The sequence below is a fragment of the Danio aesculapii genome, chromosome 8 (genome assembly GCF_903798145.1).
Source record: "Danio aesculapii chromosome 8, fDanAes4.1, whole genome shotgun sequence".
In the NCBI taxonomy this organism is placed as follows: domain Eukaryota; kingdom Metazoa; phylum Chordata; class Actinopteri; order Cypriniformes; family Danionidae; genus Danio; species Danio aesculapii.
In genome coordinates, this window is record NC_079442.1 from 39,299,816 (window position 1) to 39,327,767 (window position 27,952).

The window sequence follows — 27,952 nt, forward strand, 5'->3', positions numbered from 1 at the left end:
TTTTGAAGTATTTTCAGTTTGTGTGCATTGCAAAAAAAAAGGAACTGGTGGTCTAATCTGTAGCATCAGAATACTTGTTTTTGAATGTGAGATTTGCAAAGGCTCATGCGTGTAAACTGGATTTCTTGCGAGGGAGGAACATGTTGAAGAGCTGAAGCGTCTGTGGTTTTGAGAACTTCCTGCTTCTGCAGTCAGATAACAAAACTCATGAAGACAACTGCGTGGCACACACGTACCTTAAAGTAGCTTAACTTAAAACTAAGCAATCCAATGCTAAAAACTAAACTAAAATACTTTTACAGACATTTTGTATACAAAAAGAGGAATACGTTTTAGGACAATAACTTATGTGCTAAGGATGTACGTGTATAGGTCTAGGTATATTTAATGATATAGAGGTTAAATGCGGTATTAAAAATAGTAAAACTAATACTGTGTCCCAACACATGGGTTTATTATTAAAATGAAATGCTACAACAGAAGTCCACAGAAATCTTGCAAGAAACAAAACTAAACGTTTTCAATAATAGTTCACTGCCAAACCTATAGATCAGGGGTGTCCAAACTCAGCCCTGGAGAGCTTAGCTTCAACCCGTATCAAACACACCTGAGCCAGCTAATCAAGCTCTTGCTAGATATACTAGAACAGGGGTGTCCAAACACAGTCCTGGAGGGCTGGTGTCCTGCATAGTTTAGCTCCAACTTCCTTCAACACACCTGCCTGGAAGTTTTTTGTAAACCTAGAAAGAGCTTGAATAGCTGGTTCAGGTGTTTAACTGGGGTTGGAACTAAAATATGCAGGACACTGGCCCTCCAAGGCCGAGTTTGGGCACGCTGTACTGGAAACTTCCTGGCAGGTGTGTTGAAGCAAGTTGGAGCTCAAATCAGCAGGACACCGGCCCTCCAGGACCGAGTTTGGACACCCTGCTATAGATATTATTTTTCAAACATGATTTTACAGATCTGGTTTAGAGTTTGTGAACACAAATCGTGATTCGTGAAACAGAGACACCTGCTGTTCAGCAATAACCCCCATGTTATGAGGCATCCGGTAAACTAGATGGCGGTAAGGCACGGGGAAAACCCTTCCGTCCTCATTTTTTAACCCGGAAAAAATACCTCGGAGAGGTAGCTGTCTCGAATCCTCTTCGAGTACAGAAAAGTCGGGAGAATGCTCTCACGCCTGAGCCGAATCTGCCCAGCTTTGTCCCGGGTTCGTCTGAGCTCGGCGCTCGGGAGTCGCTTTGTATCTCAGACGCCGCAGTCCAGCGCGTCCGGAGCGGCGGTGCCTGCTGATCTGCGGCCCTTTGCTCCGCCGCTTCAGGACAGTCATGGACACGCAGAGGTCAGCCCGTTTGACAAGGTAAGACGACCACAAACATGTGTATGATGCTTTGAGCACATTTAACACGTGCTCAGTTAACAAGAGGTGCGTGAGTATTGTTTAATAAATGTGTCTGTTTGATAAATTCCTTTTTAATTCTCTATATGACCTGCACTGATGTATGTTTACATTGTAAACTGCTATATCCCATCACCAGTGTTTATATTGTGTATCCACAGCATCGCTTGGTTATGCATTATAGTGCATGTTAAAAAGAGAATGGGGTAAAGTCGGTCTTGTATTTGCACATTTGGACTTTCTACTTAATATAATTTCAGAAAAGTATTCCTTGCAAATTAAATAGTTAAATCCTATTATCAGCCAATGACTATCAAAGTACAACATTGTTCGCTGCCTATTAAATAGAGTTAATGTTGGTTTCAAGTCATATTTACATGAGATTTCAGGTCGAATATTCAATGTAGCTTAAACAATATAGAGACTGTGTCACAAGCTGTCACTGTTTAAAAATGAATGAATGTGCGAATTTAAAACCTACTTTACCTCAATTAAAAACTGTTTTTAAAAACTGTTTTCACTGGACTTTATAGTGCATTCATCACTATTCTTGTGAAATGGTTCTATTCTAGTCCTTTAAATTATTGCTGTAGTCACGCAATGTGATCATCTTAATTTCAAACTGATAAAATATTAGTTTGGAGAAATGTTTTTCAGAGTTGCATTGCTTCATAATCCCATAAATGCTAGTTTATTAATATGAAATATTTATCTTTTCAGAATCCAGATTTTCATGGCTTCCATCATGACGACCCAATTGTAGATGAGTGGAACATGAAATTGGCATTTTTCTTTTCCATTTCTTTGGTCATTGTTGTTGGAAGCACTTTCATTCACTATTTACCAGATCACGGGTAAGTGTGCATATATGAGCCAGCTGTTATTTGCACTGAACACTTTGGCACGTGTCTGTGGGTGTTCTCGAACCTTTGTGTGGACCAAACAGGCAGACTAAGTCTCAGTTTGTCTGGCGGTCACTAGGGTTGGGCCGATAGACAATGCCATTGTACATCACCAATAGACATCACGATGCTGAGTCGGCATGGCGATCCTCTGTCCCCTTTCTCAAACCCGCTCGCGTAAAATACACACTTAGGCCCCGTTTACATGGCATTTTAGAACGAAAACAATCCACGTCCGCACTGGCTCCAGGCAGTCAGCAGCCGGTGCTCTTGCCACAAAACCCTAGAGAGCAGTGCATGTCGGACAGTTTATCAAGGATGTACTGCTGAATCACGTCTCACTATATTTGTTAAACATGATATTTAATTCATCTTGTCTCTATCTAACGACGCTTCAGTCTTTTGAATCTATCAGGTAACATGTCACAGTTTCAGTACACTGCTTCAATCTTTTGCTTCCACGGTTGTACTTAGTAATTTTAGCAAAACCCTCAGACCTTTTACCAACCAGGTTTTTCGACACCATTATAACAACACAGATCACTATTCATACCAGAGTCCTGTGAAAAAAGTGATTGACAGTTGGTAATTTGTGTGTAACTTATCCTTTAGTTATGATTTGCTTATGGCTAAAATAAAGACCATGCGGTCCGGTATTTGAAACGGTAGGCTACAAATAATAATATTCGTTATGAATGAATTATTCATGAATCATTAATTCTCTGCCGCCTATGATGACGATGCCATCGTCCATCGTGATGTTTCACATTAGACATTGTACAATGGCAAATTGGTCAACATCGCCCAACCCTAGCATTCACTCTTATTTTTAGATTTTGGAAACACAAGCAAAAAACAACATAACAAACCAAAAACAAAACATGATGTCACAAGGTGTTATTAAATGTTTATTTGCAAACCAAAGCATTGTGTGAGATCTCAAAATCTCCTTGATAAACAACATGTGAAAAATAAAAAGGAGAGGGTTTTCTTTCCTATTTGAAAATATACAGCTGCCAAATTTTTGAAAATGAAAATTGTAGTAATAATAATAATAAACAAAAATAAAAGATCTATAATATAGATCTAGGGAATCTTTCAAAATATGCAAATTGATGTGCAATTAAAGTTGATTTTAACTATATTGTTGTCCTTTGCCATATAACATTGAAAATACAGATATATAAATACCGATATATCCACAAAACAGGTGGCCCAACCCAAAGGTATACTCATAAAATAGTCATAAACACTATAGCGTTTTTTGTTGTTGTTGTTGCTATAGGATCTATGTTGCTCATTACATTTCAGTACAGGTCTTGGAAAGAATTTTGTGGACACCTTTTAGTCTTCAACCTATTTTATGAGGTTTTTCTCAGTTCTCAGCTGGTGAAAATAGCATCAGACGTATGGACATATAACATGGGCATTCAGCCTAGCACATAACATTAATTTGGATGCTTGGTCAGTTCTGTTGCAAATCATCAAAGCCATTTTATATATCTGTAGTTCAGCCTCACTAAATGTGTCATGATTATTCTTCTTCTTATTATTATTTATTTATTTTACTTTTCTTTTCTTTTTTTTTTTTGGACCAAATTTTACAGTGCTCAGCATATATTAGTACACCCCTCATAAATCAATCTTTTAAATTCATATTTTTAATAGGAAGCTGTACAATATTATATTTGTGCATATATATTAGATTAGTCATAACTGAAGCCAAATCTGGAGCTTATCTAACAAAATAACTTGCGATCCAAAAACTAGTACACCCAAATTTATGTTATAGAAAAATATTAAATACAAATTTTTAAAAAAAGAGGAAAAATCAAGAGAAGCAAAATAATGGAAAAATTTAGTTAATTTTGTAGGTTGGAATTTTTTTATTTTTTTGTGTGCAATATTTAGTTTGAATTTAATTGCATTATCTTTCAATTTTTAAAGATGTTTTGTGATTAAAATATTATTTTATTAAATATATCTGTTTAATCTGTTTTGTTCAAATGCACCAAAATACATTGGCCATATTCTTTTACAGCATCAGTGTTATAATGTAATCACAATACATTCAGTTAAATATACTTATGTATTAATTTGACTTAGTTGTTCAAGCGTAAAACGAAATGAAAAACCATGTAACCGCTAACACCGTCAGTACCAGCAGGTGAGCACAGAAACTCCATTGAAAATACTGGGGAAATGTAATTTAATGCAGTGCTTCTTGTCCGGTTTGAGACCCACTTCATATCATATATCAATAAGGCAGTGAAAATCACTCATTTTTAAGGAGATCAGACCTTAAATGTGGCAATTTTATAATGGAAAAACAGTTCAGCGGAAGCGCTGAGGCTGGCTGGCTGAAAATGAAAAGTGTTGTGTGTGTATATACCCCATTAGTCTTTTATGTAATTTCAAGCCTTTCAATAATTGATTAATTCCCTTTTAAATGCATTGGTTTCAAGGTGTTTTCTCCCCATCTGAATTAACAGTGCTTTTTTCCATTTGTTTAAATCATGATGTTTTCTCTCTTTTTGTCCTCCAGCATGAGGCAGTGGGCTCGTCGAGAAGCTGAAAGGTTGATCGTACAGAGGGAAGCTGCTGGTCTTCCCGTCTTGACTGAAAATTACTATGATCCAAGCACGATTGTTCTCCCCTCTTCAGAAGAGTAGACAGCATATTGTCATTAATTATCCTGTTAATTTGTTTGACTGTACATTTGACTCTCCTCAACTCTATTATAATAAAAATGGTATAATATAGCTGAATGTGGTATTTTCAGTTGCTGTTGTTTTAATCATTCTCATTGATAAAATAAATGCACTCTCAGTGAGCAGAATAAACTCAAATTGAAAAGAAATATGAAAAACTGTAATGCTTAACTTTTTAACCATTTGGTGTGTGTGTTGCGTTTGTTTTTTTTTAATGCAGAAGGCATTTTAAAGAAATCAGAAAAGCTCTATCTATCTATCTATCTATCTATCTATCTATCTATCTATCTATCTATCTATCTATCTATCTATCTATCTATCTATCTATCTATCTATCTATCTATCTATCTATCTATCTATCTATCTATCTATCTATCTATCTATCTATCTATCTATCTATCTATCTATCTATCTATCCAATTCAACTATTTATTGCTGTTCCTGTAAACGTCATTACATTCTCTCTGCCTCTGATTGGTGCGAAACAATTACGAGTGGGCGTGTCCTAGCGGCGTGGCACCGTCTGCGGGGCGGGGCCTTGGGGTCGTACAGGAAAAGATAAAGAAAGCGAGGACATCTGAAACGATAACGGTAAATACTCAGACAAAAACATATCTGCTACTTAACATCAATATGTTTATAGGTTTCACATATGTTGTACTTCAAATAGCGCCGACCAGCATTTTTGAAAAGCGCTTAAGTGAGTTAAAAGGTGCCGTCTATAGGTGGCTAGCTCAATGCTAATAGGCTAAGTGGGATGATGACGGAAACGGACAAACAACAAGATGCCGAACATGAGTTGATAATCGCATTAAACTCCGACCATTACGAGTGTAACAGGTCTGGAAAGTTTAATACAAGTGCTGACTTGTAGACCATGTCGAATCTAAGCCTAAACGAGGCTTATTTCACACTTATTAGGGCGTGAGAGGAAGCGTCCCAGTTAGCATAGGGAGTAAACCGGGGACTGATCCAGTTTGGCGCAGACATGCGGCTGTTACAGTCAACACCTCTAGGTTATACACTAACACAATATACAGACGTTTAAACAGCTGTTTTATCCATCATTATGCCATCGGTCTTGTTAACTGAACTATATGCTAAATGTTATGCTAATCTACAAAAGTGGTCACTTGTGTTCTTGACCAGACCTCAGTCAGATGTATTTGTAGAGAGAGTAAATGAATGTGAATTGCATTGGTGTGTGTTTTGCTGGCATTGATCAGTGTATTGAGTAGGGTGCGGTGTGTTGTGACAGCAGCTGGGAGCTGTGTTGATGCTGCAATGCTATAATGACACAAGAACCAAATGTACAGATTATTGAAATATCTCAGAAATGAATATAAACACAGGGAAAGGGATCTTAACAAATAGAAATCCCTTTCTATTTAAAAATGTAAAATAGACAAATAATGACAAAAGTTATTTGATTTAACTCAAACACTTGATTTTTTTGATCCAGTTATTAAGCTTATAAATAAACGAATTGACGGCTGATTAATAAAGAGTGCTTAGTAGATTACTTCGTAATTGCAGCCCATTACTGATTACAAATTATTTGTTGAAAATTGTAGTCAGTTTCTTAATGTAGTCAATTTAATACATTTGTAAATTTATCAGATTACATATTGAAATATTGCAGCTGGAAGGGCATCCGCTGCGTTAAAAAAAATTATGCTGGATAAGTTGGTGCCGGTTCATTCCACTGTGGGGACCCCTGATTAATAAAGGGACTAAGCAGAAAAGAAAATGAATGAATGAAAATCTGATTACGAGTATTTAAAACTTCATTTTTAGAATCTGATTATTATCCAATATGTAATCTGACAGTATGTTGCATTTAAAACCAATAGTTTTTAATAATTTGAAAAAAATTGAATATCAACAGAATATCGAGTTGCCATTTATACAAAAAGTTATAACAAGAGCTTAAAAAGTCTTTAAAACCTTATTAAATTAATATTTATTGCTCTGTCTTGAAATATAATTCATACAAATCAAGTTTGACACCTGTTGTTCCTAATGGCCGATATGTCAAAAATGCAATCTCAATAATTATTTTCCATAATGAACGATAATGATATATATTTAGATATAAGTTGTTAATGCTTCCAGATTTAAAAGTGTCCCACAACAATGACTGAAGCCACAAATTGGACGGTCCATTAAATGGCACAACATATTTTCGGCTGAAAAATTTTTGGTGGCTGAAAATTCGGTAATATCAACACACTTTTAGATTCCATTGTTGCACATTTCTGCTGTGTGATTGGCTCTTAGATCAATATAGAGTAAAAACTTCCAGAGCTTATCATTGCTATTGACATTAATTTTATTGCTATTTGATATAAAATCGCTTATCAGCCCAGCCCTACTAAAACTCATAACATAAAAGCTTATAACTGGCTTTAAAATTATAGCAAGTGATGTTTAGTTGGTTACAGTTTAATTGGGTTACAGTTAAGGAACTTTGGTGACTTAAACACTTATTTGGTATCATTTAAAATCAAGGCCATTTTACAAACAAACTAACTGTATAATTAGCTCCTGTTCTTATTATTCCGATTCTCCTATTTCTTATTACCTGTTGCTTACATTTCATATTCATCAGTCATGCCATTATATATATATATATATATATATATATATATATATATATATATATATATATATATATATATATATATATATATATATATATATATATATATATATAGCTTGTTATTGATGTAAAATGCAGGGGTATCTCACTGAATAAATCATGAGCGTTTCCAGAATTATTTTTCCATATGATCATTTTCATCTTGGCATACATGCATTGACAGACTGTTTGGATTTATGTGATAAAAATGGTTTCCAATTTTAGTGTAGGAACAATTTCCACCTGCCTCCTGTAATTATTGGCTGATCTTTGCATTTTGTGCGACAGATGGCTGCGATTCGTAAGAAGCTTGTAATTGTTGGAGATGGAGCCTGTGGAAAGACATGTTTACTCATCGTTTTCAGTAAAGACCAGTTTCCTGAGGTTTACGTTCCCACAGTGTTTGAGAACTATGTCGCTGATATTGAGGTGGATACAAAACAGGTGAGATTATCTCGTAAACGGCCATCCCACAATCACCATCGCTCTGTAACAGTGTGAACTTTTGCAAAAAGTAACTTCCTCAGATTGTTCACATTTTAATAGTGTTCTTCCTTCTTTTTTGTATTTTTTTTCATGCATGGTTTATCTTTAATGAATACCTTTTATTTCAATAGTGCTGATAACATTGTGTGTATCTGTGAAATATGACTGACTACATTTTAAAGTACATATATATTTAACATAATTTGTTTCATTTAAATTAGGAATTTAAGGATTTTTCTCTTAATTGTCACCAAGGCTGCAATGATTTGATAAAAACATAAAGTAAAAAAGACAGTAATATTGTAAAATGTTACTATAATTCAAAATCAATATTTTATGTTTTAAATAGTGCCATCGAAAGATGAATAAATAAATTTTACCTTAAAATGTCTTTAAAAAAAACTAAAAACTGCTTTTATTCTAGCCAAAATAAAACGAATAAGACATTCTACAGAAGGAAAAATATTATCAGACATATTATCAGACATGTGAAAATGTCCTTGCTCTGTTAAACATCATCTGGGAAATATTTAAAAAAGCTAATAATTCTGACAGCAACTGTACGTGTATATTATGTAAATACAAGCTTTTATTTTGGATGTGATAAATCACAATCTTTTGACAGCACTAATGTATTTTAAAATGTAATTTATTACCGTAACACAAAGCAGATTTCTTTAGCAGACGTATATTTCAGCTTTTATCAGTGTTAATGCTTTGTGGAAACCCTAATACCTTTTTTTTCTTAAACCTTTGAAGAAGGTAAAGTTCAAAACAACATGATTTAGTTAAAATGATATTATAGTTATCATGTAAATGACTTTTAAACAGTTTTATTTGCCCATGGTAATATAAGTTCATAATAAAAGACTGACCCCAAACCTTTGAACGGTAGTGTCACCATACATGTAAAATGCAAGTAGAATTTTAGTAATAAAAATATTAAAATGATTTAGGATTCTGTAATCAAATATTCACATTTGTGACACAGAGCACATGACATTGCTTTCAAGACAAGTTGTATTTTTTTGTTTTATTTGTAAGTGCAGTTATTTGTTTTAAGTGTAGTTTGAAATCTGTTTGTGCTAAAATGTATCAAGTTTTCTGAGTTTGATTGAAATCAGTATCATAGACTCTAAAATATTACGATTTTTTGAATCATTCTCATTTCAAGCTCAATACAGTCAATTTTTTCACAGAAATAGCTATGCTGAATATATAATACAGGGTCTTAAAAAGTCTTAAATCTCAAAAGCTAAATTTTAGGCCTTAAATCTACTGAAATATTGTGTTGTAGGTCTTAAATCTTTTTTTAACAGGGGTTTTCTTTGTTCATGTATAGCTACTCAATCTGGCCATTAACACCCATACAGTCACCTACAATCCATCTCAATAAAACTTTTAACTTTTTATTTCACAATAGCATTTAATTACTTTCCTTACATTAAGAATTGCTTAAATTCTTTATTTATTTACTGCTGAGGATACTGACCCGACCTACATATTTTTTATTATTAAATTATTATTATTATTGTAGACTGAAGTAATTACCAGCTATGTTTTGTTCTATTCTTGGTAAGGGTAATAGGGTTTGTGAATGAATATATTTGAAAATTTATACAAAAATATTCAAACAAAATTATTATTGTATTATTAAATGTTATTAATATTTTTATCATTTTTGATAGGGCAAGTCAAAATCCTTTCTAACTCGGATATTTGAAAACAAATCCTTAAATTTCATTCATAAATGTCGTAAAGTCTTAAATTTAACATGGTAAAATATGCAGAAGCCCTGTAATATTTTATTTCATTTGTGATGTTGTCAGGTGGAACTGGCTTTATGGGATACAGCTGGCCAAGAGGACTACGACAGGCTGAGGCCCCTGTCCTACCCAGACACTGACGTCATCCTCATGTGCTTTTCCATAGACAGTCCTGACAGTTTGGGTGAGATGTCTTTAATATTCATTTATATACAGGCCAAGACTGAACTGCTGTGGTCACTTTATTGAAAACCATCTTCTACTTATGCAGAGAACATCCCAGAGAAATGGACGCCAGAAGTAAAACATTTCTGCCCTAATGTTCCAATAATACTTGTGGGTAATAAAAAGGATTTACGGAATGACGATCACACTCGACGGGAGCTGCAGAAGATGAAACAGGTTTGTGAGCTTTCATATTCTCTACATGTGTTTTTAGGGCTGGGCAATTTTTCTGATTGTATGAGTTAATTTGCATGAAATGATTTACTTTTAACATTTTTATTTTTTAACGAATTAATTCATTAAAAGAGGTTTAATACTAAATTAAATATTGTTTAATTCATATTACAGTAAGACATACCAACTGTGTGCCAATGGTTTTCGAGAACATGGCAACACAGTATTTATTGCTTTTATTACTCATGTGACATGCTCTATAAGGATTATAATGCAGAATATATCACTAGTCCTTAAAATATGTTTAAAATTAAAGAACTTTACATAACCTGACAAAAGTCTTGTCGCCTCTCCAAGTTTTAGGAACAACAAATTATAACTTGACCTCTTGTTGATCATTTGGTATCAGAAGTGGCTTATATGAAAGGCAAAGGCCTCTAGATTGCGCTTATTTTACCAAAATAAAATATGATCATGCTTTGATTTTTAATTATTTAATTAGGACAGTAAGGTCTGACTTTGCTTAGACAAAAGTCTTGTCACTTAACAGAAATAATGTACAGTATAGAATATAAAGTCATGGTGCAGTGGAAAAAGAATCAATAATGTTTACGACTTCCATGAACTTGGAGAACAGCATCCATACATCTCTGCAATGACTCAAATCACTTATTAGTAAAGCCATCTGGAATAGCAAAGAAAGCGTTCTTGCAGGACTCCCAGAGTTCATCCAGATTCTTTGGATTCATCTTCAATGCCTCCTCCATCTTACCTCAGCCATGCTTAATAATGTCTATGTCTGGTGACTGGGCTGGCCAATCCTGGAGCAGTTTGACCTTCTTTGCTTATGCAAGAACTTTGGTGTGGAGGCTGAAGTATGAGAAGGAGCGCTATCCTGCTGAACAATTTGCCCTCTCCTGTGGTTTGTAATGTAATGGGCAGCACAAATGTCTTCATACCTCAGGCTGTCGAAGTTGCCATCCACTCTGAAGATCTCTTGCACACCCCCATACTGAATGTAACCCCAAACCATGATTTTTCCCTTCACCAAACTTGACTGATTTTTGTGAGAATCCTGGGTCCATGTGGGTTCCAGTAGGTCTTCTGTAGTATTTGTGATGATTGGGATGCAGTTCAACAGAAGATTAATCAGAAAAAAATCTACCTTCCGACACTTCCAAATGATCAACTAGAAGTCAAGGTATTTTTTGCTCTTACAACTTTGATCAATGACAAGACTTTTGTCAGGTAGTGTAAGTACAGTGATCAAACCATCACCATCTAGCAAGTTTACTTAAACTTCTGTATCTGTAGATACAGATACAGTATCTGTAAAACTGAATGTTCAGTAAATCAGTAAAACTGAATGTTTACATGTTGGCTAAAAAAATGTTATTAATACATTTCATATTATCAGAGGGTATCCTCTGCCCATCGTTGGATTTGCTCTTCAGTGTTTGGACTCTCAGTAGTGATTTTTAAACCACACTGAACTGAGCTAAACTGAACTGAACTTAAACACTACAAACTGAACTACACTGTTCCTATTTACAATGACCTTTAATGTGAAGCTGCTTTGACACAATCTACATTGTAAAAGCGCTATACAAATAAAGGTAAATTGAATTGAATATCCACATGGTCGTTAAAAGTATATATAAAAAAAGTATTTAAAAGCCTAAAATGGTATTTTACAAGGTATGAAATTTTGTAACTGTATGCTAAAGTTTGCCTGATTTTAATCTACGAATATTGGGATGCTGTGTAGTTTATGAAATTAATCAAATTCTGCTGGATTTGATATCACGCTGCTTTGTGTACTGCAGTAACCAGTGAAACACTATAGGTGCTACCTATTAGCATTTTTATTTAATATATATAAAGTTTTAGCTTAGGATTAGTTTCTTACAATTAGTATTTAGTATATATACTGCACTGATGGAAACCTAAAGTGGTGATTAAGTCTAAAATTGTATGGAAAGAGTCTTAAAAATGTCTTAAAAGTGATTAAATTTCCCTCGCTGATTTCTGTAGATACCCCATGTTACTGAACATATAGGATAAGTGTGAGACTAGTTATATATTCTTATTTATTTATAATATTTAAACAATGGTTTTATTAACTAATACGTAACAGTACATACAGTTTTACTAGTTATTTTGTAAGACAATAGTATTCTGTTTAAAGAGCAATTAAATAGCTTAACTAGATTATTTAGGTTAACTAGACAATTTCCGTTAGGGCAAAAGTATGTTGTTCTTTAGTCAATCTAAAAATATTTAATTTCTTTAGTGGACTAATAATTTTAACCTTAAAAATTATATTTAGAAAAATTTAAAGCTGCTTTTATTCCAGCCAAACTAAAAAAAACTTGTCCAGAAGATAAAATATAATAGGAAATACTGTGAAAATTTCCTTGCTGTTAAACGTCACTTGAGAAATAATTGAAAAAGAATAAATAGTTAATAATTATTCCATCAATATATTATGCTTCAAACACACACACGGATGTATGCAGAAAAACCTACTAAGAAATGGTTGTTGCACTGTTTTGTGTTGTTATGTTATTTGATTGTTTAGAGTTAATGAAGTGTACTAACACCCTGTTAATGCTTTCATTACTGAACAGGAACCAGTTAAACCAGAGGAGGGACGAGACATGGCTAATCGCATCAATGCCTTCGGCTACCTTGAGTGTTCAGCTAAAACTAAGGAGGGCGTGAGGGAAGTGTTCGAAATGGCCACAAGAGCGGCACTCCAAGCCAAGAAACGTGGCAAGAAGAATGCCTGTGTTTTGCTATAAGGAACACGAGAGGAAAACGAGAAGAACGAGGGAGGGAAAGGGGTAACCAAACACAGCCAAGGAAAATGAAAGAGCTCTAAAAGTTCGCAAATAGAGGGAAGAAACAGCCCCTAGTGTTAATTATGTACTCGGGGGTTCAGGGAGGGTCATTTTCAATCCAGGCCAAAGGAAACTACAGAAGATAGTAGGGACAGCTGCATCGGCAAACAAAAGGGACTTAAACATTTCACAAAAGGCCATCAGTCCTCTTTCAAATCAAGATTAGTTGACCTTAAGCCTTCAGACTGATTGATCACAGAGCAAGGATAGCGTATTTGTAGGGTAAAGATTGACTTGGATTCACAGAGATTGCTTTCGGGGTGGGATTATATGCCATGTATTCTTTGGCCCCTCTGATTAGAAGATCAGCACTGTAAGCAAGAACTTGGTCTAAAAAAAGATTCCTTTTTTGGCACTAAGTGCATTATTCAGGGTGTAAAAGGCATTAGTTAGTACCCTACATTGCTTGCGCTACATGTCAAGCGGGGAGTTGTTTTTTTGGATGAAGACATTGGCGCACAATGTAATACTCCAGTTGACTACCTTTAGAAACCTCCCAGGAACCCAGTGCCGTCTTATGTAAAACATTCATGACTGATTTTCTGTTTAACGATATATATATATATTTTTTTTTTTTTTTTTCTTGCATTAACACGCTAATACTGTTGGATAACACAACTGGTTCCTCTGTGCCCTCCTGTCCTGTGGCAGAATCGACAGTTTAATCGCTGGTTTAAAGTAGCTGAAAGTAGTGGTAGTCTTACAATTCTTTATTCCAGTTAAGTATATCTTGTACTTTGTTGCCATTTGCCTATAAAATTCTAAGTAAGATGCATTAAGCAATGATCATACTAATTCACCTTTGTTGTGAGTATTTTATGTGCTTGCTCATGTATTGTAATAAAAAAAAGAAAAAAAAAACTATTTTGGGTTAATCAGCCCTTGTGGAGCTCCAAGCAGAACTGCAGACTCTGTATGTTGACTGTCAGACACTGTTTGATTTTGGATATATATATATATATATATATATATATATATATATATATATATATATATACACAAGTTTTTGTCATAGATGACAGTAACGTAATTTACCCCGTATTACTCTTTGCCTGCATGACAGGCTTTTATTTGGTGTGCAGAAATCAAATATTTGTTTATCTCACTGTATAAATGAGAAACTCCCTCCATTTTCACCTTCTCACGTCTTTTTATTATTCCCCTCTTTCTTCTCCTGTACTGTGCATTTTTCATGTTTTATTTTTTTTGTTGTTGTGAAATTCTACTGGCTTATACTATATCATTTTTGCATATTTTACAAATTCTAATATCTTAGAAATGAAATAAGGAAGGAAAAAAGTAGTGAAAATGTGATTCTGAGAGAAAGAGAGCTGTTTAATGCCATATTATTAAATGCAAGTAATTTCTTAGAGGAGATTCTGCATTTCATTGTAAGAAAAAAAGCCTTTGATGCGTCAATTATCTTTTGTATACCAGTGCATCTTTGGATTTCCACAGACTCATTTGAAATGTACTGAAAAAATAAATTCTTATAGGGTAACTTTGCATCGGTCTTTATTTTGTGTTTCTTCTTCGGATGATGTTTGCATAAATTACCTCATTTCTTCACCAGCTCGATGTGGTCTTCAGCTTCACATGCTTACACTTTTTAATAGTCGAGGTAAAAGATAGAAATTTCCAACTGTTGAAGGTTCACACAGGTTAGCACCACCAGTCAGTCTTTATAGTGATCTGTGCAATCCAGCCACAAATTCGTGATAATATGGCTCTGAAATGAAATGAAACGTAAGTTACGGCATTTATGTTCGATTTTTCTTTTGTTTAAATGCAAAACTGCATAGATAACACTATCAAATTCTACTAGGTGATCCTCCAGTGTATAACAAACCTGAGTCTGGCTCGATAATGGCGTGTCTGATGAGGAAATCCAGAACCACCATGGCACAGTTTGGCTTAAACTCCTCACTGACCAGAAGATCTTTAACCTGAGAAAACATGACACCAGAAAATGGGGGTAAGATTAGGAAAATGCACACATTTTACCATGTCACTATTTATTTATAATCTATGTTGACGTCAAATACATTTTCTACAGGTTAGGTTAAATACCATTTAGTCTTTGGTTAAATGTTTGGAAGAATAATATTTTAATGCTCTAAAAGAAGTTAAACCCGCATAGTTAAAAAATTAAAACGTACTATTTATTCACCTTCAAGTAGTTCCTAAAATTTATGAGTATATTTATTGTGTTGAGCTGAAAAACCAGTTACCATTGACTTTCGTAGTAGGAAAAGCAAATACTATGGAAGTCAATGGTTACAGGTTTCCAGCTTTCTTCAAAATATCTTGTGTTCAAGTGAAGAAAAAAACTCATAAAGGTTTGAAACAAGCCCAGCTTAGTAAATGATGACAGACTTTTCATTTTTGTGTGAACTATCCTTTTAAGCTCAAGTCAATAATGATTTTATATTAAAAAACTATATTGTGATAAATTACTGCAATTTCAGATAATGGTTTTACTTTAATATATTTAGATTATGAATTCATATAATGGCAAAGCTGAATTTTCTGCATTGTTACTCCAGTCTTCACTGTTACATGATGCTTCAGAACTATTCTAATCTGCTGATTTGTTGCTATTTGTTGTTATTAATAATACTCTTGTTAAGTGTGACGTTACGCAAAGTGGTTTCCAGGTCCAAACTCAACAAATGGTATATATATATATATATATATATATATATATATATATATATATATATATATATATATATATATATATATATATATATATATATATCCATGCCTAATATCCAATGGCCAGAAAGTAAGTTTTTATAAATTGTTAAAACATTGGTGACTGTGATGTCCAGAGACTGTTGTGTACATCATGATATTATATAAAACTCCCTTTAATGTGTGATATGACTAAAAAGTCATAAACTAATATTTTCTCAATTCAACTGAGTAGCAGCTTGGACCTGGAAACAGTATTTCATATGTCATGACTTAACAAGTGGATAGCAATGCTGAAAATAGGTTGAGCTGCTTAAAGTGATAGTTCATTGAAAAATTAAACTTCTGTCATCATTCCTTCATCTTCCGATTGTCAGTTGTCTCTAATTGTTAGGTTGAACACAAAAGACGATATTTTGGATATCAATGCCTTTTTTCCCAACTTTCTAAGGAAAATTTTGTTTTGTGTTCAACAAATGATCAGGAAATTTCTATTTGAGTAAGAAAATAATGAGGATTTTTGGGTATTGCATTAATAATATTATTGTACTTAAAGGTGCTGTATGTAAGTTTTTGACTCTTCTAAAGCATAAAATTACCATAATATGTTTACAGATAATTAAGAAACATGCCATGTGAACATTGCTGTTTATCTGAAAAACAATGCAGTCAGATATTCTGCTTTGAAAATGTTCGTTTTGTAGCGGAACGCTGTCTTTGTTTTGGTCATTTAATCCGCCCAATGCAAGTTTATCCAATTACATTTCCGCACCCCGGGTTGCCTCTTTGGAAAACATTGTATTTCATTTATTCAGTCAGGAAGGCTCTCAAAGTGTTTGTCCACGACCGAAAATGTGACCTCCGGTGGACAGAAGCAGACTCCAAAATGACGCAGATTCAGAGTTCCATATAGAATATTAATTAGCAAATAATGTAAACATCACAAACGTTAACATTAGGTGAGCAGGTTTCATTGTACCACTATGTACTAACAACACGCTACACTCATTTATAATCAATAGTTGCCTTTACCTTCTCTATTGGATAATAGTAAAAGGCTTGCACTTCTCCGTCTCCAATGTGAGGCTGAAAATTGAGAGGCAGCTCTAAATCAAAGACGAACTGACACTCCGGAAATATTCCTTCATCATCTTCGTAGGTGTAGCTGCACAGAAAAGAGACAGAGGGAGGCATCAAAAGGAGATTTGAGATTGCGAAATGTCTTTCAATTTAGCTAAACATAGTAAAACAGTTTCCAGGCAGAAATGATCCAGGCATTCACGCGTCTTTGATCACATTAGCGCTTGTGTTTAAACTCCAATCCTGGTCATCTTCATTTAAGCGAACATAATATTTCTCTGGAAACCTGCCAGCTGGAAGCTATTTCTGGCATTTCTGCTGTGTTAATCAGTCTCTCTTGCAACACAGTTAAGAGAGTTTGTATCTCTAAACAGAAAAAAACAGCAACAAGCATCATTAACCTTATAGAAATCACCAGTTACCAATTGTTTTTGTGCTTCGTAATAGCTTGTATTTTTTTTTTTTAAAGCTGAAGAGTGGCAAGGAAATGAAAAGATGGATTATGCACCTCACTGTACCCACAGGACGCGCTTGCTCTGCCAGGCCTGGAGGGATACAGGCCTCCTCTTCACACTCTTTTACCATGGTATGCCTTACGCTACAGCCTGCTGCCAGTCCTCCAGCCGCCTGGGTGAGAAATCAAATCCTTTAAAGACCCCATTAAGTCAAAAGAGCAGATTTGAGGCTTTTAGTCTTCTGCTGATAAGCTTTGAAATGTCTCTCTCACACACACACACACACACACACACACACACAGATACAGTGCATCCGGAGAGTATTCATAGCACTTCACTTTTTCCACATTTTTTTATGTTACAGCCTAATTCCAAAATGTATTAAGTTCATTTTTTTCCTCAAAAATCTGCACACAACACCTGATATTGACAATCTAAAAAATATATATATTTTTAAATTGTTGCAGATTTATTAAAAATAAAAGCTGAAAAAAAATCACATGTGCATAAGTATTCACAGCCTTTGCCGTGAAGCTCTAAATTGAGCTCAGGTACATTCTGTTCCACTAATCATTCTTGAGATGTTTCAGCAGCTTAATTGGAGTTCACCTGTGGTAAATTCAGTTGATTGGACATGATTTGAAAAGGCATACACCTGTCTATATAAGGTCCCAGGGTTGACAGTGCATGTCAAAGCACAAATCAAGCATGAAGGCAAAGGAATTGTCTGTAGACCTCCGAGACAGGATTGTCTCAAGGCACAAGGCTGGGGAAGGTTACAGAAAAATTTCTGCTGCTCTGAAAGTTCCAATGAGCACAGTGGCCTCCATCATCTGTTAGTGGAAGATGTTTGGAACCACCAGGACTCTTCCTAGAGCTGGCCGGCCATCTAAGCTGAGTGATTGGGGGAGAAGGGCCTTAGTCAGGGATGTGATCAATAACCTGATGGTCACTCTGTCTGAGCTCCAGCGTTCTTCTGTGGAGAGAGGAGAACCTTACAGAAAAACAACCATCTGTGCAGCAATCCAGCAATCAGGCCTGTATGGTAGAGTGGCCAGACGGAAGGCATCTGAAGGACTCTCAGACTCTCAGATTCTCTGGTCTGATGAGACTAAAATTGAACTCTTTGGAGTGAATGCCAGCTGTTACATTTGGAGAAAACCAGACACCGCTCATCACCAGGCTAATACCATCCCTACAGTAAAGCATGGTGGTGGCAGCATCATGCTGTGGGGATGTTTTTCAGCAGCAGGAACTGGAAGACTAGTCAGGATAGAGGGAAAGATGAATGACAACCTGCTTCAGAGTGCTCTTGGCCTCAGACTGGGGCGATGGTTCATCTTTCAGCAGGACTATGACCCACCGCCAAAATATCAATTGAGCGGCTTCACAAAAACTCAGTGAATGTCCTTGAGTGGGACGGCAGCCCCAGGACAACGGCGCCAAGAGTGCTCACCACACACCAGCTATTGGTGGAGTGGAGAGACAGCGATAGAGCCAATTCAGTGGATGGGGATGATTAGGAGGCTGGTGAGGGCCAAAGGAGGGAATTTGGCCAGGACACCTGATTACACCCCTACTCTTTACGAGAAGTGCCATGGGGTTTTTAATGACCACAGAGAGTCAGGACCTCGGTTTAACGTCTCATCCCCTTCACGTTACTAGGGCATTAGGACTCAGGTTGAGCACCCCCTGCTGGCCTCACTAACACCACTTCCAACAGCAACCTAGTTTTCCCATGTGGTCTCCCATACAGGTACTGACCAGGCTCAGCCATGCTTAGCTTTCAGTGAGTAACCAGTCTTGGGATGCAGGGTGATATGGCTGTGGTGTGGCAAGTTGAAGCTAAAAATCTGCAGGACACCGGACCTCTAGGACCAGGATTGAGAACTCCTGACAAACATAGTAGCATTTATTTCGGAATAATAAAAATTACAGACTTAGTTTTCTGTCCCACTATCCCCTCAAAATAAAAGAAAATAACACATATTAATTAAAAACAAACATATATGCTAAAAAAAAGAAAACAAAAAATAAAAAAGTTAAGCTAGGTTACAAATAAATTCTTAAATAAGAGTAAAAAAAAGAAATGGATCTTTATAAATATCTTTAAGCAATCAGACCACTCACTCTATTAATGGTGTTTGTTTTGTACTACTTGTAATCAGCTGTTTAATTAATTGATTAATTATTTACCATGTTATCCAGTCTCCCTGGATATGTCTGTTTGGTCAGAGATCGCCGTGCCAGCCACATGTTGAGATTGCCGCTTGAGTCCCGAGTGTAGCCATTGACATGGACACCGTACCGTTTCACTCCAAACAGACCTGCGTTTATTCATGAACAGCTTTAAGTGGCTCTTGTCCATCACAAAGCAGAGCTGAAGCATGAAATTAATACTTCATTAACATACTTGTAGCTGCTCTCTCCATGTACATCAGCGGAGGGTCACAATACCTGGGCATCACAGCGTATTGCTAAAAATAAAATACAATCTGATCAATATTAAAGTGTCTGAAATGGTTAACTGAAGTATAAAAATATTATAAATAGTAGTTTTAATTTATTGATATAATGTTTTTATATCTTAATTTTGTTTATTCTCATGAATGAACGAATGAATGTTGTTACCATAGTATAGCTGCATATATTTTTTTATCAAGAGAAATTTTCAAATTACACATGAAGCAAACAAAAATTAATCTAATATCCATAAATAAATCAAATTAAAAGCAGTCCAAATTTGTGAACCAACTTATTTATTTCTAAGAAGACATCAACACAACATAAACATTCTTAAACTCAAACTTTTAAGAAACTAAGCTAAAATCTATTGCACAAACTAGGGCTGCACAATATATCGTTTCAGCATCGATATCGCAATGTGACCATTGGAAATAGTCTCATCATAGGATCTGCAATAGCGAGTCTGGATTATAATTGATACATTTGCAAGTATTTTTTGAGACCTGTGATTGATTTTAAAAGCATTATGCCAAAGCTGTATCGTTTGACTACGATTACACTAATGATTAAAATAAATGAAACAATAAAATACTGTTTATTTAATTTGCTTTTTTTAAATTAGTTTTATTCATACTTGCAGATGCACTCCCCTACAGAATCATCCCAATCCATCTAAAATTATGATTTCTTTCTAAAAAGAGATATTCAAGTCATCTGTTAAAATTGTATTCATATCGCAATGTATATCACAGAAAAATAAAATATGGCAATGTTAGATTTTTCCAATATCCTGCAGCCCTAGCGTTAACCTTCACTTTACATTCACTGAATGTTCATGCTTCTGTGGTTTATCAATATTTAGTTTTTCAACCAGATTCATTATCAAAAGTGTGCTAGCTACAGGTGAAAAGTACAATATAATTTACAATTACAATTTGCGGATCTTGATAAAACTTGAGAGATAATTTTACTGTTTTCTGACACTTAAATGTACTACATACCTGGATCTAAAACCCCCCAAATATGTAAAGTAATCTGTAAAACAATAATTACGTGTATTTTGATGTTCTTAAAGCATGTAAAAATAAATGGTGTGTATTTTGAGGTTTTTAAAGCATTTGCAAAGTTTCATTCCCTTTATATAAACTACAGATTAATTATATATACTTATTTATCTCTTCCAGGTCAAAAGGAACAAAATCTGTTATAGGTTTTAAAAGGATAATCACCCAAAATAGACATTTGTGAAAATGAAAAAGTAGTTTCAGTCCTTTATGAGTTTCTTTTTTCAACTGAACTCAAAGGAAGATATTTTGAATTATGTTAAAACCTATAACCATTGACTTCCCTAGTAGGAAAAACAAATACTATGGAAGTGCTGTGTCTACAAAAAATTTCCAAAAAATTTGAAGGCTTCTTCAAATGCAGCCTCAAAATGCATCCTTCGTTTCCCAGGTAATGAAGGATACAACCGGTGGAACCTTTGCGACCTTGAACATCCCAAAATTCATTGCGCGCTGAAAGCGGCAGGACGTTCTTAAAAAAAAACTCTGGATTAAATGTATGAATTAGGTTTTATTTTACTTGGATATCTAGACACATGTAAAAAAAAAAAAAAAAAGAGCACGAAATGTCTTACTAAAAAGTGATTTTTTTTTTTTAGACAGTTTACATTTTTATGTGTACATGTATGGATCTAAGGAATTATATTTCCACTTCTGTAAACCTTTTGCTTTGCCGTCAGATCACTTAAAATAAGTTTTTAAATCATTCTTTTAAAAAAAGTCATTACATTTTTAAATTTTATCACGGCTTATTAATGACAGCTGTTATGTTTGCTAGGTGATGAGATCTGTCCTCTTTAGGTTAGATCATCTCATTTCAAAATGCTCGGTTCGGCTTGTGTGGATTTCGAAGAACTCACCTTTAAAGTCTCTAAAATGAGACACAGCTATTGGTTAGGGATTCAGCATTTTTCAAAATATTCTTCCTCTGTGTTCATCACAAAATCAAACAGGCTTGTGGACAAGTGAATGATGAGTAAATGATGACAGAATTGTCCGTTTTTGGTGAACTATGCCTTTAAAGAATGTTGCTCATAATGTCTGACTCTGAAAGCATTAGACACATACAGTTGAAGTCAAAATGATTAGCCCTCCTGTGCATTTTTTTCCTTTTTTAAATATTTCCCAAATTATGTTTAACAGAGCAAGGAAATTTTCACAGTATGTCTGATAATATTGTTTCTTTTGTAGAAAGTCTTATTTGTTTTATTTCGGCTAGAATAAAAGCAGTTTTTAATTTTTTTTAAAACCATTTTAAGGTCAAAATTATTAGCCCTCTTAAGCAATATTTTCGAAGGTCTACAGAACAAACCATCATTATACAATGACTTGCTTAATTACCTTAACTTGCCTAGTTAACCTAGTTAAGCCTTTAAATTGCAATTTAAGCTGAATACAAGTACCTGGAAAAATATCTAGTGAAATATTCTTTACAGCCATCATGGCAAAGATAAAATTAATCAGTTATTAGAAATGAGTTATTAAAACTATTATGTGTTGAAAACAAATCTTATAATTATCATTGAATAGAAATTGGGTGGTGGGGGCGATACATAGGGGGCTAATAAATCTTACTTCAACTGTAAATGCTTAAGGAGCACGGATTAAGATGTACAACTGTGTCTCACCTCATCTCTCCAGCCTATTAGACAGGTGAATGAAGCTTCTCTCCTGAGCTCCTGTAAGACCTCATCCACAGCCACCGATCTGCTCGCAAACGTGTCGAGACTGGAGCAGAAGGTAATTGCGCTCCCATATGGTCTGAAGACAGAGGGAAAACGACCAAGAACTGATGCTACTTTTGGGGAAATCCATCCAACCTGCTCTCCAGCCACCTCGAAACGCAGACAGCTCTCTAATATGGAACCTGGAGTAAAGGAAAATACTGATGTGAAGTAAATAAATGCATGCATCTATGCTGAAGAGATAAAACAAGAAGAGAAATGAAGGTAACATTGGCATATTACTATATCAAATATTCATGTTGAGATGATTACTGACACTTTTATCATGATATTTGATTTTAGTCCATAAGCTGCAAAAATGATACTTTAACATAATAATAATATAATAACTGCACACTTTTCTGTATTGATTCATTATATTATATTATATTATATTATATTATATTATATTATATTATATTATATTATTGTTATATATATATATACAGTGGGGAAAATAAGTATAGAACCTGTCACAATTTTTCTCAGAAAATATATTTCTAAAGGTGCCGTTGACTTGAAATTTTCCCAGGATGTTGGTAACGACCAAATGAATCCATGTATGAAAAGAAAACAAATCTAATTAGTTTACAAATTAAGTTATGCATAATCAAATAAAATTATGAAGGCACAAAGTGTTGAACACATGAATAAAGGAAGGTGTAAAAAGACAGTATAAGCCCAGATAGCATCTCAAATCTCTCAGTAGTTCTTTAGCTACCCTCTGCCCTTTATCATTGAAATTTAATATTAGCTGCTTCAGTCCAACATCTACTTTATCAGGATGATAAAGATGAAACCAGGGTGGACATTTTAGCAAGACAATGACCTAAAACACAGCCAAGGCAACTCTTAAATGCTTTCAGAGAAAGAAAATCAAGATGTAGAATGGCCCAGCCAATCACCTGACTTGAATCCAATAGAGTATACAAAATAAAGATCAGATTTGAGAGACAAGACCCACAGAACCATCAAGATTTACACACTGTTGAAGTCACACGCACACCTGAGCAATGCATGTGACTTTATTCTCCATATGAGAGGCGTCTTTAAGCTGCCGTCACCACAAAAAGCCTTTTATATCAAGTATTAAATATATCTCAGTAGTTCAGCACTTTCTCCTTGTGTCAGTCCATTGTTATTACACATAACTCATTTTTCAGTTTTGTTTTATTTTTATGTTTGTATTGTTTGGGTTTTTACCAAAATCTGGTTCAATTCCATGTCATCAGCTCCTTTAGAAATATAATTCCCAGGAAAAAACTTGACGTGTTCATTACTTATTTCCCCGCTGTATATTATATTATATATATTGATTCTGTATCAATTCATAAATGTTTCAAACAAATTAAATGGCAAAAGCATTATAAAAGTTAACATAACAGAAATGTTAGTTACATTTAGCTACATTTGTTAACAAAAGTTATGTTAATGTTACTTGTAATGTTAAAAATACAACTGAACTTTATTGGTTATTAGTTGGCCCACACAGAATCTGTGCGCGCAGAAATCTGCAGATTTCAGCCCATCATTGAGTCTGTTTATTTAGTTGTATGTAAATGTGTGTAAATTCATATTGATTCAGTTTTTAAATTAATTTCAGTACTATTACTGACTAATATGAAAATGTTAATGTGATTTACTTGCAATACAGTTTATAAAGTAATAATTTCTGTCTTTTAGTAGATATATGGTAGATATATTATCTGAGAGATTTGCTTTGTGTACCAAATAAATGGATCTAATAGGATTTGCATTGTTAACATTAAATAAAAGTAAAAAATTTATTACTTTTTATTTAACTTTTTAAGTTTTTAGTTACGATACACCCAAAATCATTCCGCATAAATCTACAGATTCTTTACAATATTCTGCGCAGAAATAGCAAAAAATGTATGCAGATTCTGTCTGGCCCAAGTTATTAGCTCCATTAAATAAAACAGCTGTCACTTTTAATGTGCTACTATTAAACTAAGAAATTCACAGAAAAGCGAGCGATAAGTAAAAAATAAATTGCAAACAAGTAGTTTTATTAGCCAGTTCAGTTGAACTTGTTTACAAATTGAGCCTTATTGAGCCTTATTACAGTATTAAAGCACAACATTCATTCATTCATTTTCTTTTCGGCTTACTCCCTTTATTAGTCTGGGGTCAACACAGCGAAATGAACCGCAAGTTTATCCAACATATGTTTTACGCAGCGGATTCCCTTCCAACTGCAACCCATCACTGGCAAGCATCCACACACTCATTCACACACATACACTACGGACAATTTTAGCTTACCCAATTCACCTATACCACTTGTTTTTAGACTTGTGGGGTAAACCGGAGCACCCGGAAAAGGCACTTAAAAGAAACCCACGTGAGCACAGTGAGAACATGCAAACTCTACACAGAAATGCCAACTGACTCAGCCAGGGCTCAAACCAGCAACCTTCTTGCTGTGAGGCAATTGTGCTACCCACTGTGCCACTGTGCTGCCTATTTGTATAACTCAAAAGTGATAATAAATCAGTGCTGGGGGGGAAAAGTCACTTTAAAAAGAGCCATAAGTTTATTGTTCCCATTTATGTTAATTAATAATAATATGAAAAGCAAATTTGAAAATGTTGTACTAAGTAATTGAATTTTAATATAGAGGCTGATGTCACTTCCGGGAAGGAAAAAGTTGTGTCATAAAGATGGAAGCAAGACCCTTTTCACAAGCCTGTTATGACGCATTTAAAGGTCATCTAGGCATGGGCTGGTATAAGATTCTAACAGTATGATAACCTTGGATAAAAACACGGTTTCACGGTATTGTGATCACTGCTCTAAAATATATTCTTTTAAAATGTCTGTGTAAAAAACTAAAACTTTTTTTCCCCTTTGAATACAGTATATTTTATTTTGAGAAACATAATATTTTGTAACAGTAAACATGTCAGGCCAAATAATTCAAAGGGATCACTGACTTCTGCTGTCTTAGTTTGTTTCAAAAACACAGATTTCATTACAATTTAAAACAGCATCTTTGGATATCTTTTCTGCTGGAGAAACTGTTGTCCTAAAAAACGAACAAAAAAAATTTAATAAAAAATCTTACACATACCTTAGAAACGGTATAGTAGAAAATTTTGATGGTTTTAACACCTTGACTTTTACAAACCACGGTATACCTTGAAAACAGTTATCGTCCCATGCCTAATTTCATCAGCATCTTAAATCCTTGAAAGTTTCTAATATTTAGATTTTTTTCTTTAATGTATGAACATTTATATGTATTTATGCATTTTTATAATCTTTGCTTCAAATTGCAAAAAATCAATTACCACTTGTGCGAGGCATTTCTAATGCAGTGTCTATGGGACAGGACAGTAAATTTGACGTTATTATCTCCTCTGGCTGCGGTTATCAGTATCACACTTTTTTTTCCTTTTTCTGTACGACTTTATAACATCATTGTGGAGTTCTTCTTTTATTATTTGAGCAAATAAGATTGTAAAAAAAATATTTGTCTTATTTGTATTATTTAGGCTAGAATAAAAGTAGTCTTTAATTTTTTAAAAAACATTTTAAGGTCAAAATTATTAGCCCCTTTAAGCTATATTGTTTCGATAGTATACCGAACAAACCATTGTTATACAATAACTTGCCTAATTACCCTAACCTGCCTAGATAACCTAATTAACCTAGTTAAGCCTATAAATGTCACTTTAAGCTGTATAGAAGTGTCTTGAAAAATATGTAGTAAAATATTATTTACTGTCATCATGGCAAAGATAAAATAAATCAGTAATTAGAGATAAGTTATTAAAACTATTATGTTTAGAAATGTGTTGAAAAAAATCTCTCTGCTAAACAGAAATTGGGGGAAAAAATAAACAGGGGGCTAATAATTCTGATTTCAACTGTATACAATGAAGACTATGCAGTGTTGATTATTTAATATCTGTTTCTAAACAGTGAATACCTGAAAACTGTAATTCACTTTTATCTTTACTATGTTTTATTTATCTATGCTTGTAATTTATTTGTTATATATCATTTGAGATTAACTCCTCTACAAAATCCCTCCAATCAATCCAAATAAACCTGTTAAATCTGGTAAAATCGTATTCACATCGCAATATATATTAAAGAAATACAAAATATTGTAATGTCAGATTTTTCCAATATCGCGCAGGACTAATTCAAGAATACAGATATTTGTTAAACTAATTTCCAAGACTTTTCCAAAACTTTGTGGGTTTTTCTGTTTTTTCAAAACTTTTCCAGGCCTGGAAAATGCCTTGTCAATATTCTATGACTTTTCCAGGTTTTCCATGACCGTACGAACCCTGTAAAAAGTAACTTGCATTACTATTTTTAAAAAAGTAACTTAAATATTATTACTTAATTTTGAAAAGTAATTCGTTACTTAACTCGTTACTTAGAAAAGTAATATTAAAACGAAACTCGCGTTACTTGTAATGCGTTACCCCCAACACCGTTTATAATATACGACTATTAATGTTATTTTGTTATGTACACTATAACAATGTAAAGACAATATAGTGTATTTCTGAATACCTAGTAGTGTATATAACTTTTTAAAATTAACGTTACTGTTTAGGGTTTCCTATTTAAAAAATCAAGAATTTTTGATAGTCTTGATTACAGTCTATAACTCATAATATACAAAAGAGCATTGCAAATGGGTTTTCTGTACGTTTACAGTTCAGTACGGCATTTGACCCATATATGACGTCCATTCATACTGTACCACATGCATATGTATTGCTCTGTCATATGATTTTAATATCTCCCCCACCTGGTAAGTGAAAGTTATTCATTCGACGCAGAAGCTGTAGCATTTTCTCCGACCACGAAGCCATCCTGTCGATTTCCCACGTGTAACTGTTAATTGTCCGTCCAGAAAGCGTGTACTATCATATTGGGGGATTTGTGCTTGATTTCTCGTTGACATGCTGTCACACACCCACGGGCTTCATGCTCGCCTCCATTGTTGCGGGTTCTGTTGATATCAGCGCTGATTGGCTGGCGGGGTCTGTTGATCTGCGCGCTCATTGGTTGAAACACTATGACGGAATCTTTAAGGGCTTCCTGAAGAGCGTTGGTTGTATGGGTATTTCTCCACTAGAGGGCCAATGATGATCAAAACAAAGGCTAGTGATACTACTTGACCACTGTACTTTGATATTAACCTCAGGACAAGTCATATTATTTCTGCTATAAATGCAATTCAGAACGGTTTACTGGTAAATTATTATC

At 34.4% G+C, this 27,952-nt stretch overlaps 3 protein-coding genes across 3 annotated transcripts; 2 read left to right on the forward strand and 1 right to left on the reverse strand.

The window, feature by feature from the left end:
* The first annotated feature begins 1,089 nt into the window (after positions 1–1,089).
* On the forward strand, positions 1,090–5,173 carry ndufb11 (NADH:ubiquinone oxidoreductase subunit B11). The gene is made up of 3 exons (XM_056463936.1): positions 1,090–1,363; positions 2,123–2,256; positions 4,850–5,173. Exons 1-3 carry the CDS (start codon positions 1,172–1,174, stop codon positions 4,974–4,976), a joined length of 453 nt encoding a protein of 150 aa, XP_056319911.1. The 5' UTR covers positions 1,090–1,171; the 3' UTR covers positions 4,977–5,173.
* Positions 5,174–5,508: 335 nt separating this feature from the next.
* rhoaa (ras homolog gene family, member Aa) lies at positions 5,509–14,716 on the forward strand. The gene is made up of 5 exons (XM_056463935.1): positions 5,509–5,606; positions 7,945–8,100; positions 9,972–10,092; positions 10,180–10,310; positions 12,938–14,716. Exons 2-5 carry the CDS (start codon positions 7,945–7,947, stop codon positions 13,109–13,111), a joined length of 582 nt encoding a protein of 193 aa, XP_056319910.1. The 5' UTR covers positions 5,509–5,606; the 3' UTR covers positions 13,112–14,716.
* tpk2 (thiamin pyrophosphokinase 2) lies at positions 14,709–27,704 on the reverse strand. Its single transcript, XM_056463934.1, has 8 exons — positions 27,492–27,704; positions 22,601–22,839; positions 19,856–19,919; positions 19,639–19,769; positions 17,496–17,614; positions 16,940–17,072; positions 15,060–15,156; positions 14,709–14,939 (listed from the first exon to the last, which is right to left on the reverse strand). Exons 1-8 carry the CDS (start codon positions 27,553–27,555, stop codon positions 14,893–14,895), a joined length of 894 nt encoding a protein of 297 aa, XP_056319909.1. The 5' UTR covers positions 27,556–27,704; the 3' UTR covers positions 14,709–14,892.
* Between the last annotated feature and the right edge of the window lie 248 nt (positions 27,705–27,952).